An 18440-nucleotide genomic window follows, 5' to 3' on the forward strand; every position below is an offset into this window, starting at 1 on the left:
GTGGATGTGTGTCTTGCACTTCTTCATCAGAATTCTAAAATTCGGGAGGCATCTAAGGTTGCCCTGCTGTTGCCTGATATCATGAAACTGATCTGTGCTTTGGCGGCTCATCGGAAATTTGCTGCTCTGTTTGTGGACCGTGGGGGCATGCAAAAATTGCTTTGCAGTTCCAAGAATGGCTCAAACTTATTTTGGACTTTCTTCCTGCCTATTCACTATTGGTTCTTTGCAGGTACTAAATATAATAGTTATTATTGTGAAGTAAGATGCCTAATGTTTATCCTTCATACCTCTGTATATTTCTTTATATTTTTCATGCCTAATAGTTAGTATTTTTCATACTCCTTTCTCTGATATCTACATGTCTTTTTTTGAATGCGTCTCTGATGTCTATTTTGTTACTTAAGGGAATTATGGAACGGGTCTGTGCTCTTCCATCAGACGTGGTCTATCATGTGGTTGAATTGGCTCTCCAACTAGTTGACTGCTCCCAAGACCAAGCCCGGAAGAATGCAGCATTGTTTTTTGCTGCTGCATTTGTCTTTAGAGCAGTTCTTGATGCTTTTGATGCTCAGGATGGATTGCAGAAGTTACTGGGCCTTCTAAATGATGCTGCTGCTGTAAGATCAGGCGTAAATTCTGGGGCCTTGAGCCTCTCAAGTGGATCATTTCGAAATGATCGATCACCTGCAGAAGTCCTGACATCATCTGAGAAGCAGATAGCTTATCACACTTGTGTTGCTTTGCGGCAATATTTTAGAGCACATCTTCTTTTACTGGTGGATTCCATTCGCCCAAACAAAAGCAATCGTAGTGCTGCTAGGAATATTCCAAGTGCAAGAGCAGCATACAAGCCACTGGACATTAGTAATGAGGCAATTGATGCAGTATTCCTGCAACTACAGAAAGATCGGAAGCTAGGTCCTGCATTTGTTAGAACACGTTGGCCTGCGGTTGAGAAGTTCTTGGCATATAATGGGCATGCTACGATGCTGGAGTTGTGTCAGGTATGACATTTAATTTTACACTTCTGCTGTTTTCAATTTGGTTAGTATTTACTTTGGTCATTTGTAGGCTCCACCTGTGGAACGATATTTGCATGATTTGCTTCAATATGCATTGGGTGTCCTGCACATCGTTACACTGGTACCCAGCAGTCGCAAGATGATTGTGAACACAACATTAAGCAATAATCGTGTTGGCATAGCAGTCATTTTGGATGCAGCAAACATTGCTACTAGTCATGTGGACCCTGAGGTAAAAGATTATATGCTATCAGTTATAGTCTTTACTCCCAATTCTTTGGGGGGTGGAAAAGTTAAATCTTTCAACTGTGGACATGGCAATTATGCCTATATATTGTGTCTCAGATTAACTATTTATGTTTACATTTCAGATTATTCAGCCTGCATTGAGTGTGTTAGTTAATCTTGTTTGTCCTCCACCATCAATCAGCAATAAGCCACCTCTAATTGCACAAGGTCAGCAGTCAGCTTCTACCCAGACCACAAGTGGTCCTCCTACGGAGACAAGAGACAGAAACAATGAGCGTAACATCTCAGACAGAGCTGTTCATATTTCTAACCAGACTGATCAAAGGGAGCAGAATGGAGAATCTGGTGTTATGGATCGAGTTAGTGCTGCCACAGCTACTACACAGATTGCTAACACCACCCCACAAACTCCTGGTGCCACTGCAACTTCAGGATTGGTTGGCGACCGTAGAATATCTCTGGGTGCTGGAGCAGGCTGTGCTGGTCTGGCTGCCCAACTGGAACAAGGATATCGTCAAGCCAGAGAGGCTGTCCGCTCTAATAATGGAATTAAAGTCCTGCTGCATCTCCTCCAACCACGTATATATTCACCTCCTGCTGCTTTAGACTGCCTCCGTGCTCTAGCATGTCGAGTCCTACTTGGTTTAGCCAGAGATGATACTATTGCACACATATTGACGAAGCTTCAGGTAACTATCTTGCCCATTCTAATTGAAACATTATCACTTAAACTGTTCTCATCTCAACATGCTTTATATTATCCTGTTGACATGGGGTTAAACTTTGTGTCAAGTATAGAATTGGAGGTGACTTTGCTACAAGCTTATAGCCATTTATATTTGAAAAGAATGTCTTGGTTTTCCAAAGTTTTGTTTTATCCTTTATTCTGGCATTAATTGGTTTTGTGTTTTTAGGTAGGGAAAAAGCTATCTGAACTGATAAGAGATTCAGGCAGTCAGACACCTGGTACAGAACAGGGAAGGTGGCAAACTGAACTTTCCCAGGCTGCAATTGAGCTAATTGGGGTGAGCCATCTTGAGCCATGTTGTGCTTGTCGCTGGCTTTTCACTTATATTTATTCTTCTATTTCTTACTTCTCAGTATCTTGTCCTGTTCATTTGTTTTAGCTATGTTTGGGAGGTTTTGAGGCTATGAAATGGAAAGGCAAAGAGTGGAATGGATGGTCATGTGCAATTCCATTGTTTGAGTTCAATGAAGGGAGAGAGTTGTTTATAACACAGGATGGCTTGTAAATTATTTTCTCCAACGTTAACCCTTAGAACTAGAATGTAATGCTAGGAAGTTTTAAGCCAGAGATTATGATTGCATTTCTACCACTTGTCTGTTCCATCCCAAATCTACCCATTTTGAAGGACAAGATAATTTGGGCTTTAGATGGCAAGGAGGGCTCTGGAGTCTCTCCTTTGCACTGCCGTTCGATCCTAAGAAAACTGCTAATTCTTAAACACCTTTAGCATATATTGGCAAGTCTGTAGGTGCGCCTTTTTTCCCAATTAAATTTAAATTTTTTAAAATAAAAATTATGTGTTATCTGCTCTATATCTTTGCAGTAATCACTGATTTCAGTATAACTTTCACTGTTTGTCACATTAAAAAATGTTGGGAGAAGCGTTTTGTTTTTATAGAAATTTGATTATGATTCAGGATAGCTGAAAATATTTGGAGAAACACTCCGGGGGTGACTTTCAGTTCATGTCAGGCCCATGCTTTCTTTGTCATTTTAGTAAAACTAGATTGGGGGCTCATACTTCGCATGAAATTTGAGTGAGCCACATTATTCATGACTTATGAATAATGTGACTCCCTATAGATTTTACATTAGATATTGATATACAGATATTGAATTGTCCTGATTTATCATGAACCTGTGCTGAAATGTTGAAAACCTAGGTTGACCTGCCTTGGAAACATGCATAAACCTGCAGTTGATGTTGTACTTTTATCTTTTCACGCTTTGGGAGATTTCTGTATGCTTCTGAAAAAAAAAAAAAATTGAGATTAAGGAAATTGAAGAAAATCCAGTTGAGGTTTTTAGCATTGAGTTGAGATCTATTTTGCTGGCATTTGAAAAGTGAGAATGTTAGGTGTTGACCATGTTGATCAATATTCAGAGCCCCGCTGCATAAGGGATGCTATTGATTTTTAACTCTTTTTTTTTTTTTTGGGAGTAGATTGTGACCAACTCAGGTCGTGCTAGTACGTTAGCAGCTACTGATGCAGCTACTCCTACATTAAGGCGTATTGAAAGAGCAGCAATAGCTGCTGCCACTCCTATTACTTACCATTCTAGGTATTTGGTCGCTTTTCATTGATTTTGAATCATTCTTCTTTTTGTTTTTTTGGTCATCAAATTTTCCTATAGTTGTGCAGTTCCCTCTTCCTCTGTTCTGACGTTTTTTTTGTATTCTGCTTTTCCTTGGAAATTTAGGGAACTTTTGCTCCTAATTCATGAGCACCTGCAAGCATCTGGGTTGTCCCTAACTGCCTCTACATTGCTTAAAGAGGCTCAGTTGAATCCTTTGCCATCGTTGGTTGCTCCGTCATCTCTTGCACAAGCAGCCACCTCACAGGAAGCTACTTCAATACAACTTAGTTGGCCCTCTGGCCGGACTCAGTCTGGATTTCTCACTAGCAAATTAAAGCATAATGCAAAGGATGAGGATTCCAGCATGAAGCAAGATTCAGCCATCTCTTCTAAGAAAAAGACACTGACTTTCTCATCTTCTTTTGGCCTACATTCAAGACATCAATCTGTTGATTCTCAGCAGTCACTAGTAAGAAGAGGATTGACTACTGGGAAGGAGCTTTCTGAATCTTCAAGTTCATTAGAAACTCCCTCAGAACCTTCAATGAAACATAACATTGATGGAGAGTCTCAGTATAAGACCCCGATAATCTTGCCTATGAAACGCAAGTTACCTGATTTGAAGGATATAGGAGTATTGTCATCATCTGGAAAGCGACTAAATGCTGGGGATCAAGGACTTCGATCACCTATTTGTCCAACTCCAAGTACGACCCGTAAAAGCAGCCTGCAGAATGATGCTGTTGGGTTTTTTACTCCAAGTTCCACCCTGAGAAGCCAACAAGGGCGATGCATAGGTGAGTATGTGGATGAAGGCCAATTAAACAGCTCAAATCCTGGTCAAGTAACACCATCCTCCCAAATATCAAGTGACCAGCCTAACAATCAAGAGCGTTTAACATTAGACTCTCTAGTAGTTCAGTATTTGAAACATCAGCATCGCCAATGCCCAGCTCCTATTACCACTCTTCCTCCACTATCTCTTTTGCATCCACATGTCTGTCCTGAACCAAAGCGAAGCCTTGATGCCCCATCTAATGTGACTGCTCGGCTTGCTACGCGTGAATTGAAGCATACGTATGGAGGAGTGCATGGGAATCGTAGGGACCGACAATTTGTTTATAGCAGGTTTAGGCCATGGCGTACATGTCGGGATGATGCTGGTGCATTATTGACATGCATTACTTTTATTGGGGACTCATCACGGATTGCTGTTGGGAGCCACAATGGTGAGCTCAAAATATTTGACTCCAACAATAATAATGTGGTGGAGACCTTTACATCTCATCAGTCTCCTTTGACACTTGTCCAATCTTTTGTTTCGGGAGAGACTCAACTATTGCTTTCTTCAAGCTCCCAAGATGTGAGGCTGTGGGATGCATCAGCAATAGCAATGGATCCTACCCATTCATTTGATGGGTGCAAAGCTGCCAGGTTTAGCAATAGTGGCAATGTTTTTGCTGCCTTGTCATCAGAGTCTGCTCGACGGGAAATCCTCTTGTATGATATTCAAACTGCTCAATTAGAGTCAAAGCTATCAGATACATTCGCAAATTCAACAGGAAGGGGTCATGTCTATTCCATGATACATTTTAGTCCTTCTGACTCAATGCTGCTTTGGAATGGTGTCTTATGGGATCGGCGGGCCCCTGGGCCTGTTCATCGCTTTGATCAGTTCACAGACTATGGGGGCGGGGGCTTCCATCCTGCTGGAAATGAGGTATGCTGAATTGATTATCTATCTTACAATAGATTGTAGGAAGGGCAGATAAAATTGATTCTTAGTGTAGAATTTTTGGAGGCTAAACTGGATGAGGAATATAGAAATAGTAGTGTGTTCTTGCCCTTTCTCTTTCATTCAAAGGGTGCTTACCTGATACAACTAATGCTAGGTTGTTTTTGTTGTTTGTGTCTAAGGTATCTAGTGATCTTAATATTTGTTAAATTATAACATCAGATTTGTATTTGTTTTTATCTGCATGGTGGTAATCTAACCATCTTTCCAATGCTTGTCAAAAATTGTTTTAACCAGGTTATTATAAACTCAGAAGTCTGGGATTTGCGTAAATTCAGATTGCTACGAAGTGTGCCTTCTTTAGATCAAACAGCAATAACATTCAATGGACGTGGTGATGTAATTTATGCAATCCTAAGGCGAAATATTGAGGATGTAATGTCAGCAGTCCATACGCGTCGGGTCAAACATAATCTTTTTTCAGCTTTCCGCACTGTGGATGCGGTCAATTATTCTGATATTGCTACCATTCAAGTGGATCGCTGCGTGCTTGATTTTGCAACTGAGCCAACTGATTCATTTGTTGGGTTGATTACAATGGATGATCAAGATGAGATGTTTGCATCTGCCAGGATCTATGAAATTGGCAGGAGGAGACCTACTGACGATGATTCTGATCCTGATGATGCTGAAAGTGAGGAGGAAGACGATGATGACGACGATGATGACGATGCAAATGTGGATCCTTTACTTGGCCCTGGACTTGGTGGGGAAAGTGAGAGTGATGCTGATGACTTGAGCAACGATGAAGATGATGATAGTATAACAGATCTTGACAATGACGACGATGATGGGGATTTCATTATGGATGATTTAGACTTTGATGGAGGAACTGGAATTTTGGAGATTGTGACAGAAGGCGATGAGGATGATGATGATGATAGTCAAGTACTTGAATCCTTAAGTAGCGGTGAAGAGGATTTTGTTGGTAATGGCTTTGGTTATTAGCAGTGTTCTAAGTGGAAAGATTTGTTCTGGTGGGCTTGGGAGGCTGTAATGTTTATTTCCCTCTAATTAAATTCATTTTAGGGCGATAGAATTTTCATTTTTCCTCCCCTCAATTTTGATGTGTTATCCTATGATTTACGCCTGGGCTTAAAAACATTAGTGTACATCACAAGAGGCAGCAATTGTGTATAGCGCTTTGAAACTACACTTTTCTTGATCTAGGAAATGGCAGTCTTGCAATTTCTGGAACCTGGTTGCACATATGCGTATTGAAATTGTGGAAGAGCTCATTTTTTGTGCGTGCATGTTCATTCAAAATACGCTTGTAACAAAGTTAAATTAGTTCATTATAAAAAAAAAACTATTTTCACTCTAATTATAAGATTTTGTTTGTAGATTGTAAGTAAAGTTTTAAAATTAGGATCAGAAGTAATACTTTTTTATCGAATGGTATGATTATTTTTTGTAATATTTTTTTTTCTCCTACTTGATTATGGTTGATGGAATTTTAACAGAGTAATCTAAAAAAATTAATATGATAAATAGGTTTTATATTTAAGAACGAAATCAATTTAACAGAGTCTACTTATGAAAAATGAGTCTTCATTAAATTTTAATGATGACTTGTAGAGAAGTTCAAAAATTGTATTCTTAGTGTAAGATCTATTACATATTATATTCACCTTCCACAAGGCACAACATTACGTCGACGAAAGTGTGTCGGTACAGTTTTGTGTTTTGATTGGCGCGAACTGTACGGTTTTTTGAATACCTCCCTTGGTTCTATATAAAAGGTATTTTTTATTTTAATTATAAGTTGCTCTTCTTATTTTATTTATAATGCATTTTTAAAATATTTTACACATAAAAAAAATTTGCAAACTGTATTAAGTTTCCATTAAAACATAAGAACTTTCTAACTACCCTTATTTATTATATGTACCTTTAAAAGAAAACAAATATCTACACTATAATAAATGAAATACAAAATAATATATTTATGTTAAACATTTAATAAAATAACCTGTAAATAGGTCAAAAAAATCACCCCTCCTTATAAATAGGACTAGAGGAGTATATAGTTTGAGAGCATTAATTATTTTTGAATTAAGGTGCAAATTTTTGTGCAAATTTAGCCCAAAATTTATAGTTAACGTTATTATTTTAATGATTAACATTAAGTTTTTTAACAGTATGAGGCATATTAGTATGATTTTAAAATTTTGGAATAAATTTACATCTAAAAATTTTTTTGGATATCCAGCGCTTTTAGGTGAAAACTTCCGCTTGAACCGATTATTTTTTCTGTATATGTTTTTATTACTGTAATATTAAAGTCCAGTGTAATTAATAAAAATGATATTGAAACTTAGTCGAGCTTTATGACAATTTTAATATTTTGACTTTTAATTCTCTTTTTCCAGGTGTATTCAGATGGTTAAAAATGAGTTATATTTAAAATAAGAGAAAGCATACAATGAAATTGAAAAATTGTATACTAAAATCGAAAAGAAGTTGAATATGATTCAACACAATAACGATGTAAAAGAAGAGAGCCCAGCATGTGCTGCTCATGTACTGAGACTTCCATTGCCGTGCAAGACTTGAACTGGACCCAAAGACACAGTGCCAGCTACTGCTCCCGTTTGAAAATGGTGCTTGTCAGTTGAGATAGTCCCAAACACGGTCAATTTATGCATAACTGCTTGCGACCCGCGATTGCAATCGTTCCTTTTTCATATTTAAAGGCTCATGAAGAGCTTTTTTTTTTTTTGGGGAATAAAGGTGCAAACAAATATGCGGGGACCAGCCAGCTCAAAGGAAATTTATCTAAAGGAATATGTATGATGAGAGCTTCAACGTGCATTTGATGAGCTTGGCGGGTCAAATAATCAGTGAGTTAAATCGCTGTTGACAAGTTGCAATTTCAGAGTTCACCAGAAAATGCTGGCCATGCTCGCTTCCCAATGGCATTGAACGATCAGGCCCCAATCCTAACACTGACGCAAACCACACAGAACGCGTGAATGGGGGACGAAGGAATATAGGGTCCATCTCTTTCGATGTGGCTTCACAGAAAGAACAAGCTTCCCTTCATCTACGAAGATGATACAAGATACGCCAGTGAGTATTCCGTTGCATTGGATCGGGGATTGCCTGGCTTGCCCCTAATCCTCCCCAAGTACTCTGTAATCTACAATCGTCCGGAACAATGTACAAATTAAGTACGGAGGGTCCGTGCATAATATAAGCCCCACATTTTAACACTTAGTTATATAAAACATTAGAGTCGTTTTTCGTGCATTACAAGACAATGAAATTATTTCATTGTTCGCGCTTTGTGCATTCAAAAAGCAAAATCACGAAGAGATTAATTATTTTCTTAGTTCCCGTTTACGCCGATAATTCCCCAGGATTAAAGAAATTTAAAAGCATATGCTTGCCAAATTAAGTTTAACAAGAAATATCGATTGTCTTGCGATGTCATAAGGATCACTGCTGCGAAACCCACAGATAGTCGCCGGGATTCACGCCAAAGAAAATTGCATGTAACATAAAGAAAACTGGAATGTGTTAATGCGTCATCAAGGGGCTATCCTGAGATGGTCGCGCGGGTACAGAGATGTCTTGCGTATATTATTGAGGCCACAGAAGAGCATCACCACACGCTCCAAGCCCACTCCAAATCCACCGTGTGGGGGTGCACCATGCCTGAAAATGATCAACCATACAGATATTTAGTCTTCCATTATACAAAAAAGCAAGACGACAAGAGACGCACCGAGTACAAGAGTCTAAAACACCACCTATATTAGTCCCAATACCTAAAATAAGGAGTGGTTATAACAGATCTGAGAAAGAGTAGTAAGAAGTGGTAATGAATACCTGAAAGAATCAATGTACGTAGAAATTGTCCTGACATCAATTCCGCATGCAGCTGCACGTTTTTCCAAGAATTCTGGCACATGGATACGCTGAGCTCCTGAAATGATCTCCTCACCTAAAACAAGTTATACCACCAGAGCTCTAGTTAACTAGCAATCACCCAAAACCTTGGAAGATATGTAGATTATAGAAACTAAAATGACGTGCAAGACAGATTGTCATACCAAGGCCACATCAAATGATTCAACTTACCTCGAATAAAGACATCAAATGAATTACTGTATGCCGGATTGTCATGGCAAGGCATTGTATAAAATGGCCTCACAGCCAGTGGGCAACGGTGAAGGATGTAAAACTCCGTGCCATACCTATTAAGAGAATTACAGTCCGCTAAATATCTTTGAAATGATGCCTCATCACAGAAATCAAATAAAATATCAGATAAAAAGATCAAAATAGACAGAAAAAAGAAAACAGAATTACTTCTCCAAAACCAATTGGCCAAGTTTCCTTTCAGATTCAGTATTCAAGTCACCAAGAGGGTCAAGGTCCACGCCAGCATCCTGCAGATTCAAATGACAGGGTGTAGTGTGTTCCTGATCACAATACATGCATACTGCATATACATTTCCTCTTTTATTTGTCACTTTATTTACTGTCATAACACGCAAGAAACTGAGCCAGTGCTAGGTACTACCTTTGGTCCTAATTATAACTTCTCATTTATAGATTACAAACGAGATCTTATAATTAAAACCGGAGATAGTAACTAAATATTGCTCCATGTACAAGATACACATATCAAACTGCCAATCAGCTGACGACATAAATACATCTGAGTTAGCAAGGTGAGGAGAATCTCACAATTGCGATCCTGCTTATGATGTTCTCTGAGCAAATATGATCTCTAAGCATCAGCCTTGATTATGTACAGATGTGGTACAAGAGTGCACGTGATTGATTTAGACTTGTTACATTTAGAGGGTCAAGACAAACTGAGAATATGAATATTTAATTTAAAAGCGGTGCATCATATGCACGCGTCAGCCCCTTAAACAGGTCAGTGAGCAAAGCGATTGACTCCACTATATGAAATCCACTTCAACATCATCCTCCAGTTCCAAGTTCCAACAAATAAGAACATGTGCTATCTGGATTTTTTTTTTTTTTTAACATCTTGGGAAAAGGAGGGTTCTGCCAAATTTTTAAGGGCTGAGCTAACCACGTCTATCCCATTGCAGTTTCTATATGGTCATTAGTGTCTAAAAGAATATTTAAAGCATACCTCGAGCATCTGAACCCCTTCTTCAAATGTAAGCCGCAGAGTCTGCCGCAAGTACTGCACATTCACAAGACTCTCATCAGATCAAAGATAAGGCCAAACTATGACTGATCTAGTTATCGGTATTACACAGTAACATCTTGTGTAAACGATGTAATGAATCACTACATCACATGTTACTGTAAATTTGTTATGCATGTTGACGCATGATGCATAAATACCTTTAAAGGTTCAAACGGGTATTGCCTTCCCACAGCTTCTAGATACTTCTGGTAGTTATTGTTTAAACTATCAAACATGGCCACAAATAGCCTATCAACTATATCCGTAACCTGCCCAATAAATGGTACATTAGACTATACATATCAAACAATTTCATAAGTAAATGCTTATCATATTACTTCCCGCCAAACCTACCTCAAAATAATGCCTCTTAATCTCCATTTCAACATCAAGACTGGTGAACTCACACAGATGTCTATGAGTGAAGGAATCTTCTGCTCTAAAAACAGGACCAATCTCAAAAACACGGCCAAAATCGCCACAAATTGACATTTGCTTGTGCAGCTGAGGTGACTGGGCAAGGCACGCGGGTTGCCCCTTATAATCTAGTCTGAAAACGGCAGCACCTCCTTCGCTAGACCCAGCAATCAGTTTTGGCGTGTGAATTTCAACAAAGCCCTCAGATGATAAGAATTGCCTGAATACCGGAAGAGGCATTCATTTACAAGAAATTTAAATCAGTTAGCATAGCATAATGTCCATGAAAATGTTTTGAACAAGTAGATTAGTCTGTTTCTCTTGACATAAACAATAAAGAAAAGCATTCTAAAAAAATGAAAACTGAGATTATATAGAGAATAAATTAAATATACAAAGGAAAACTTCATAATAACACTCGATGATGATATGCTTTACATTTACAACTTGAGATTGAATGCGGAAAATTCCTTGATTGGCCGGTGTCCGAACGTCAAGAACCCTATAGTTTAGACGTGTATCCTGGTTGACACGAACAAGTTGTTCACCGGCCTGCACCCGTCAAATGATCTACTCAGTATATATGAAAAGGGGAAAATATTAACGCAGTCAATGTGGGGCCAAAAGAAGTTGAAATGATAGCTAACAGAATCTGACAAGAATGGTGGCCGTACAATAGACAGGTTTCACATTAAGCAAATCACAAGCATAAGCAGATCTCCGAACAGTCTACCTGAAGAGCTTTCTCGATTTCAATTTCACTTCGAGCAGCATCCTCAATATTAATAGGCAAAGTTGGGACAGCCCTGTTAACGCAATATAATTTCCTCACTTGAATTTCCACCTGAAAGAGCAATAGAAGCGTCCCATCATTGCAAACGGTAACCTTAGCAAGATGCTCAATTATATGAAAAATATCTTTTTGAGGTTAGCCGATATACACCTAAGATAAATACATAAAAGGCATTATTACGAAACATATCCATCTCCAGTCGATAAATAAGTACTCTTGTCAAGATAAATTTATCACCCAACAATGAATAATTTTAACCTGCTGTGAAGCGCCTTTGATGGCAGCCCCGGGCACGGAGACGACCCCTTCGACGTCGACAATAGATTCCCGGCTCAACGCCGTAGTATACTTCACCATCTGAGAGCTTACTTGATCGGGCTGGACCTGCACCACACATTGCACAGTGAACCCGTTCTCTCTGATAACCAAAAACGCCATTTTCTTCCCCACGGCACGGATCGCCTGCGCTCTGCCCCGAATCAGAACCCACTTGTTCTCCAATGAATTGTTAAGATCTTCGACTTTAGTCCAATCGGAGATGTTGACCGCCGTCTTAGACTGGAGCTCCAAAAGTGGGACGTCGCCATAGTTGGCAGCGAGAGGGTCTTCCTCAGAATCGATGGAAAGAGAAGACGTGGCGGCGGCTAAGGCCGCTTCTTGGCGGCGGCGCAGCTTCTCCTGCTTAGCTGCTTCCTTTTTAGCAGCTTTTTTGCTTAGCGACTGGGATTCTTCATCACCGTGGTCTGGTTGCTCCGATTGCGGTGGTACAGGAGGCTCCTTAGATTCTGAATACATTTTCTTTTTCCTACACAGAATGATACAGGGGTAGACAAGGATGAGAGGGGAAAGGCTCTGCCCCCGGGCTTTAAGACGGAAGACGGGGAGGGTTGCTTGCTTGGGTTGATTGGATTGCTCAATCCATGAGATTCAAGCTGTCGAACCCAAACAATGGGCGCTCTTGAAGTTTATCTATTAAATTCGTTTATTTAAGTACTGTAATAAATATTATATATATGGATGTCCATAACCCCCAACTCTTAAGATTCTTTATAGGATTCTTGATCTTTGAATGTCTTAAATCCATAACCCCTCAATAAATGACTTTAGAGGAGTTTTTCATGTTTATTGTCATTATTCCCTTGTTTTTCTTTGTAACTCTTGGATTAGATTTTTATGGTTGGGGCCTATAAATAGAGGCCACATACAAGGTATTTGTACTCATATATGTATATGAGAAATACTCCTTGTTTTCTCTCCCAAATCTTGTCTTGCTATCCTCTTTCTACTCTCTAATTCCCTTATTTTTATAACACGTTATCAGCAAGAGTTTGCTCTGAAGATTTGAGGTGTGAGTCTTTTACAAATTAATATATTCTTGTAGTATATGATAATACTTTCTACTAACTTTTCCTTACCCAATTATTCTTTTTATCTTATTATCATGTCTAATTTTAATTTTTTTTTATATATTTGCTATATATTATGTTGTTTTTTATGTTATTTATTAATTTATTCTTTTTATATATTTTAATTCTGTTATCTCCCATTGTGATATTATGTTATTTATTATATTTATTTTCCAATACTTCTTGTTACATTGTTTGTTTACATATATTAGTTTGGTTTATATTATGTGATTTTATATCTAACACAATATTATATATATATGATTATATAATATTATATATATTTGGGTTTATTTGTTATTTATATTTGATTATGAATTTGAATTTATTTAATTTATTTCATTAGAATATTATTTAATTTCATTTTATTGAATGGCTAAAAGCCATATGTAATTAGATGACCAGAAGTCATATCACTTTTGCAATTATTCTTTTGTGAAAGAACACTATGGATGCTTTTAAATGGGATGACAAGAAAAATCTATGGTACTTTGATGATCTAATAGTGACAAACATCAAAGCCCTGAAGGCTAATGATTCAAACATGAATTGGCATAAAACAATTTTATTTGAAATATTAAACCATAATTGAGAAGGTGGTGATACTTCTATAGTTAAAAACAATTATGGGCAAATATTACAATATGACCAGAAGTCATATGGACAAGTATATCCATTGAAGGTAAATGTTAAAATTGGTTATGAAACCAAAAGATCAAGAGATATTATGAAAAGTATGAAACGTAGTTATGATGCCTAAAGTAATATCTTGTGAAGAAATATACTCAAATTAGTCAAAGTTGAAAAATATAATTATAAGCCTAGAAGGCTATATGACATTATTTTAAATTTTTTTTGTGATTGATTGGTAGAAACATATTATTATAAGTATTTAATATTAAGATATTGATAAATATTCCAAGAGTGGTATGAAACAAAATATACCAAAAAGTAATTATTGGTCACTTTGAAATATTTATTGATTGTGCCAAGTTATTTGCATATTTAAGAATATGAAATATGAATATAATTTATTTTCATATCAATAGAATAGCAAAAAAAAAAAGGTCATATTATGATATTGATATTTTATTGTACTATTTATGTACAAATTAAAGAGATGATATATTATTAATATTTTGTTTATTTATATGCTTTTTGTATGATCTTGGTTTGAATGATTTATTGTGGTTTATTGACAATAAATTTTAGTATAAGCATTTGAAGTTGTTTTGAGTTTAACTAAATAAGAAATTAATTGAGAAAGAAAAATTAAGCATTCATATAGTATGTAAGTATTTTTTTCCAAATGACATATTTTGAGTGTTGCAAATTAAATAAATGATATATGGTATCTTGATTATTGTTGAAAAATTCTGAACAATACATTTAATTTTACATTTTGTTCTCAAAAATTTTATTTTAAAAGATCATTTACGTTTTATATTCCTTTCAACTATGTGAGTTTGCTTATGAGAAAAAAATTAAGCATGTGCAAATGATAATTATAATTTTGTGAATGTTAGACTAGTTCAAATACCATTTAATCTTTAAAGTTTTGAATATTTTGAAATAACATAATAAAAAATTAGATATTTATATTCCTCTATTCTAATGTTAAGAGGTATGGTAATCCTCAATTTTTTTTTTTGAAATGATGTATCATTGGTCTTATATACTATGAAATTTGAAGAAAAATAAAAATGATATATGTCACATTTGAATTGAGAGAATAGAAAGTTATTTAATTTTATAAAAAAATTATTATAAATAGTTAATATTAATCTTGATTGGTTAGGCAAAATCATTTTTTTATAGCATGTGTAAACTCTATGTACATTGCAAATTAAATTTATGATATTTATAACTATTCATTATTATGTATTACGATGTTATTAAGACAAATTTGTCTCCTCAATCTCTTCAAATTACATAGTTCCTAAAGAACTATGTGTAAAAATATTAATATAGTTCCTGAAGAACTAATGCAAATTTTTTTTTGGGCAGACAAAGAATTGATAGTGAAAAATATGACCCATTGATCTACATCAGAACTTTGATTCTATAAAAGATCTAAAATGCAATAGCCCAATTGAATTACTACAAGTGTGAGTTGATGTTAGATAGAGTTTTACTTATATAAGAAACTTATTACAGTAAACTAGAAGTTTACTTGTCTAATTAGATTTATAGTTGGTATGCCTTGTTTGATCATCATGAATCATATATATGATGTAACAAATCATTAATGATTATTATTGACATCCATTGAAGAACCAGAACATTCTACATGAATAGACAACATATTATATGATTCAAGAGTTCATATAGTTCTTGTTCTCAAAGAAAAATTGATTATGTCGATATCACTAGTTATGATGTGGAATATATCTCTACATTTCTGGAAATATATGAAATTCAGATATATGGGCCCATACTGATAGCATGTAAACCATACAAGTATTCAATAAATTTGATAGATACATTTATAAGATGGTTACATGTGCTATTATTAGGTTGCAACTTGAAGTTTACAAGACTAATTGAGTAGATCATTTTATATGTTGAGTGCACATTTCCAGAAAAATATGATCCAGAAAATTTCTATAGCAAACACCAATGAATTTATATCTTAGCTTTTGAATGATTATCCAATATTTATTAGAAAATTGCTGAAAAGCCTACTCAATAGAATGATCTAGTAGAATAATTTATTAAAGCCTTTAGAAGTAGCTAGATCAATACTTTTGCGAACAAGATCTTCATTTCAGTGTTGGCATATTTGATTTGACATTTTATAGCATTTATACATATCAAGCTAACAAATTCTCACAATAAAAATTGGCTTTTGGTCAGGAGCTAAATATTTCCATCTTAAAAGTTTAAATGTGCAATATTTATTACTATCAGCCCACCACAATGCACATAGATGGATATTTAAAAAAAATTTGGGATATATGTTGAGAAAGAATCTCCTTCTTGTCTTTAAATGAAATGAAAGGATGTTTCTAAACGAAACAAATGAATTTAGGAGACTTATATTGTATGATTAATTTATTGTTATTTGACAAAGGTTTTTCAACATAAACAAAATTTTCCCAACATGAGGGGGAGAAATTGAGTAGCTGGAAATGATAACATATAGAATGCATTATTATTATCTATACTTAATCAATTTTACTGATTGGTGTACCTGTTGTATTTGCTTCTCCTGATGGTTGGTCGAGTAACAAAGACCGCGAATTACAAATGTCTGGAAAAGCTCTATTGCTATTTCACGGGGCAATCCACATCGATGTAATGAAAGTGAGGGACCTACGACAACGGAATGGTATACAAAGTCAACAGATCTCAATGAATAAAAAATAGGATTTATGGCTACACAAACTGTTGAGGGTAGTTCTAGTTTTCCCAACATGAGGGGGAGAAATTAAGTAGCTAGAAATGATAACATATAGAATGCATTATTATTATCAAGTATAGATCCTCAGATATATGATAGTATGAACCAGAAGTTCATCAAAGAATGCATTCATGAGATATTACAAAATATGTGCCAGATGCTATTACTAACCTAAGTGAGCATTACTAAATCTCATATTCCAGCTGAAAATGCTCCAATTAGTATAAATAAAAGTGAGACATGCCTGAAGCATAAGAGATTAATCGGTTCCAATATAATTATATCGGATAAAAAGGAGCATGAAATTTAGAAGTCATATTAAGAAGGCATGCGCTCTAGAAGAGTGCCAAGATATAACTTATTGAAAAAAAAAGTCCCAGAAGAGGTTCAGGTACCTGAAAAGTAATGAAGAGATCTCAATAAGTTATGTCACAAGAGGAAAAATGGAACCGAAAAGATAAAGTTGTCGACAACATTTTTGATAATAATATCATGTGATTTTAAAGAGGATCTTATATGAAGATAGAAATTTGGTCAAAAGCAAAAGGAAAAGAAAAAAGATGTAATGGAAATATAATTATTATTTTAATATGTGAAAATTATGAACCTGCAGTCCAAACACATCAAATACAAAGTTATTATGTGACATATGAATATTTTTGTGAAAATAAAGAATTTCACAAAGGTCCAGTTATTATGATTAGGCATAATATTTTGTGGTGGATGCAATAATTTTTGCATATATTACTAGTTTGGTAGTATATGAAAAATGAAATATGAGTTTGTAAGATATCGTTTTAGCCTATACATGTGGCTTATTAAATAATGAAGTTTACATGAGAATTCTTGAGGGATTTAAAATGCCAGAAGCATTTATATAGAAGAAAATCATCCAATACTTAAAATATTATGTTGAATAAGATAATTTGAGTATACATATCTAGCTTAGAAAAATGTATTAGAAAATAAATAATTTTGTATCTTACTTGACCCGTAGATCAAGTTATTGAATGCATCAATGATTGCAAAATGATTGATTTTGTTATGATAATTTTGTTTGCAAAATATATTCAACTAAATAGATTAGAAGTCCTATATATTTATTCTATAATAGTATTTACATATATTGTCAATATTATGGTAAAGATAAGTTTCTACAGGTATGCATGTGAATAACAAAACTGAGATTGGATATGTAGTTTTATGAAACTATTACGTGATATCATTTTATTCAAATTAAATTAATTATGCCGATACAAGATATATTATAGTATTTTTCAGAATAAACTTTCTTTGCAGTTTTCTCAGTGCAAGTAAAGAATATATTAATAATTCCACTTATCTAGAAAATATGTTAGAGGAATATATTTCAATATAATTTGATGACGACGTACTATGCATAGTTCAGCTAAAAAGAAGATATGCTTGAAAAAGCATTGGACAACTTGAGAAATTAATATACTCTATTACGATAAAATGATAGAGAGTGATGCTGTTGATAGGGAGAGTAAAAGTGATGTTGTCATTAGGGGGAATAAAGATCATGTTGTACTCTTTTCCTTTAACCAATATTTTGTCCCACAAGGTTTTTCTTGGCAAGGGTTTTAACGAGACAGCTCTAATATATATTGTGTACTCTTTTTCCTTCACTAGGTTTTTGTCCTAATGGGTTTTTTCTAATAAGGTTTTAATGAGGCACAATATTTGTTATGGACATCTAAGGAGGAGTATTATAAATATTGTATATATATGGATGTCCATAACCCCCAACTCTTAGGATTCTTCATAGGATTCTTGATCTTTGAATGTCTTAAACCCATAACCCCCCAATGAATAACTTTAGAGGA

General features: G+C 35.4%; 2 protein-coding genes across 2 annotated transcripts; one reads left to right on the forward strand and one right to left on the reverse strand.

Annotated features, from left to right (window-relative positions):
- Positions 1 to 3: 3 nt before the first annotated feature.
- LOC114746466 (DDB1- and CUL4-associated factor homolog 1-like) lies at positions 4 to 6439 on the forward strand (the record flags this gene model as incomplete). The annotated part of the gene is given in 9 exon segments (XM_028934687.1): positions 4 to 162; positions 164 to 232; positions 408 to 1007; positions 1075 to 1257; positions 1397 to 1963; positions 2189 to 2299; positions 3467 to 3585; positions 3724 to 5320; positions 5633 to 6439. Coding segments are annotated over 9 exon segments (4116 nt in total), but the record flags the coding sequence as incomplete, so codon positions are not given.
- A 2320-nt stretch (positions 6440 to 8759) lies between these two features.
- Positions 8760 to 12678, reverse strand: LOC114746454 (aspartate--tRNA ligase 2, cytoplasmic-like). Its single transcript, XM_028934676.1, has 10 exons — positions 12043 to 12678; positions 11725 to 11835; positions 11430 to 11543; positions 10929 to 11219; positions 10733 to 10843; positions 10515 to 10568; positions 9713 to 9792; positions 9482 to 9597; positions 9230 to 9344; positions 8760 to 9055 (listed from the first exon to the last, which is right to left on the reverse strand). The coding sequence occupies exons 1-10, from the start codon at positions 12577 to 12579 to the stop codon at positions 8929 to 8931; spliced, it is 1656 nt and encodes a 551-aa protein (XP_028790509.1). The 5' UTR covers positions 12580 to 12678; the 3' UTR covers positions 8760 to 8928.
- Between the last annotated feature and the right edge of the window lie 5762 nt (positions 12679 to 18440).

This window comes from Neltuma alba, unplaced genomic scaffold, assembly GCF_004799145.2.
Source record: "Neltuma alba isolate B1F8T4 unplaced genomic scaffold, ASM479914v2 tig00000825_pilon, whole genome shotgun sequence".
Classification (NCBI taxonomy): domain Eukaryota; kingdom Viridiplantae; phylum Streptophyta; class Magnoliopsida; order Fabales; family Fabaceae; genus Neltuma; species Neltuma alba.

Bases quoted from the DNA above. Each gene is read 5' to 3' on its own strand.
- LOC114746454 (XM_028934676.1), bottom strand. From the start codon at position 12,579: ATGTATTCAGAATCTAAGGAGCCTCCTGTACCACCGCAATCGGAGCAA. The intron at 10,569-10,732 runs GTATTTATGCAT...GTGAATGTGCAG, and splicing joins ACCCGTTTGAACCTTTAAAG to TACTTGCGGCAGACTCTGCG. The intron at 9,345-9,481 runs GTAAGTTGAATC...AACTTGTTTTAG, and splicing joins ATTTGATGTCTTTATTCGAG to GTGAGGAGATCATTTCAGGA.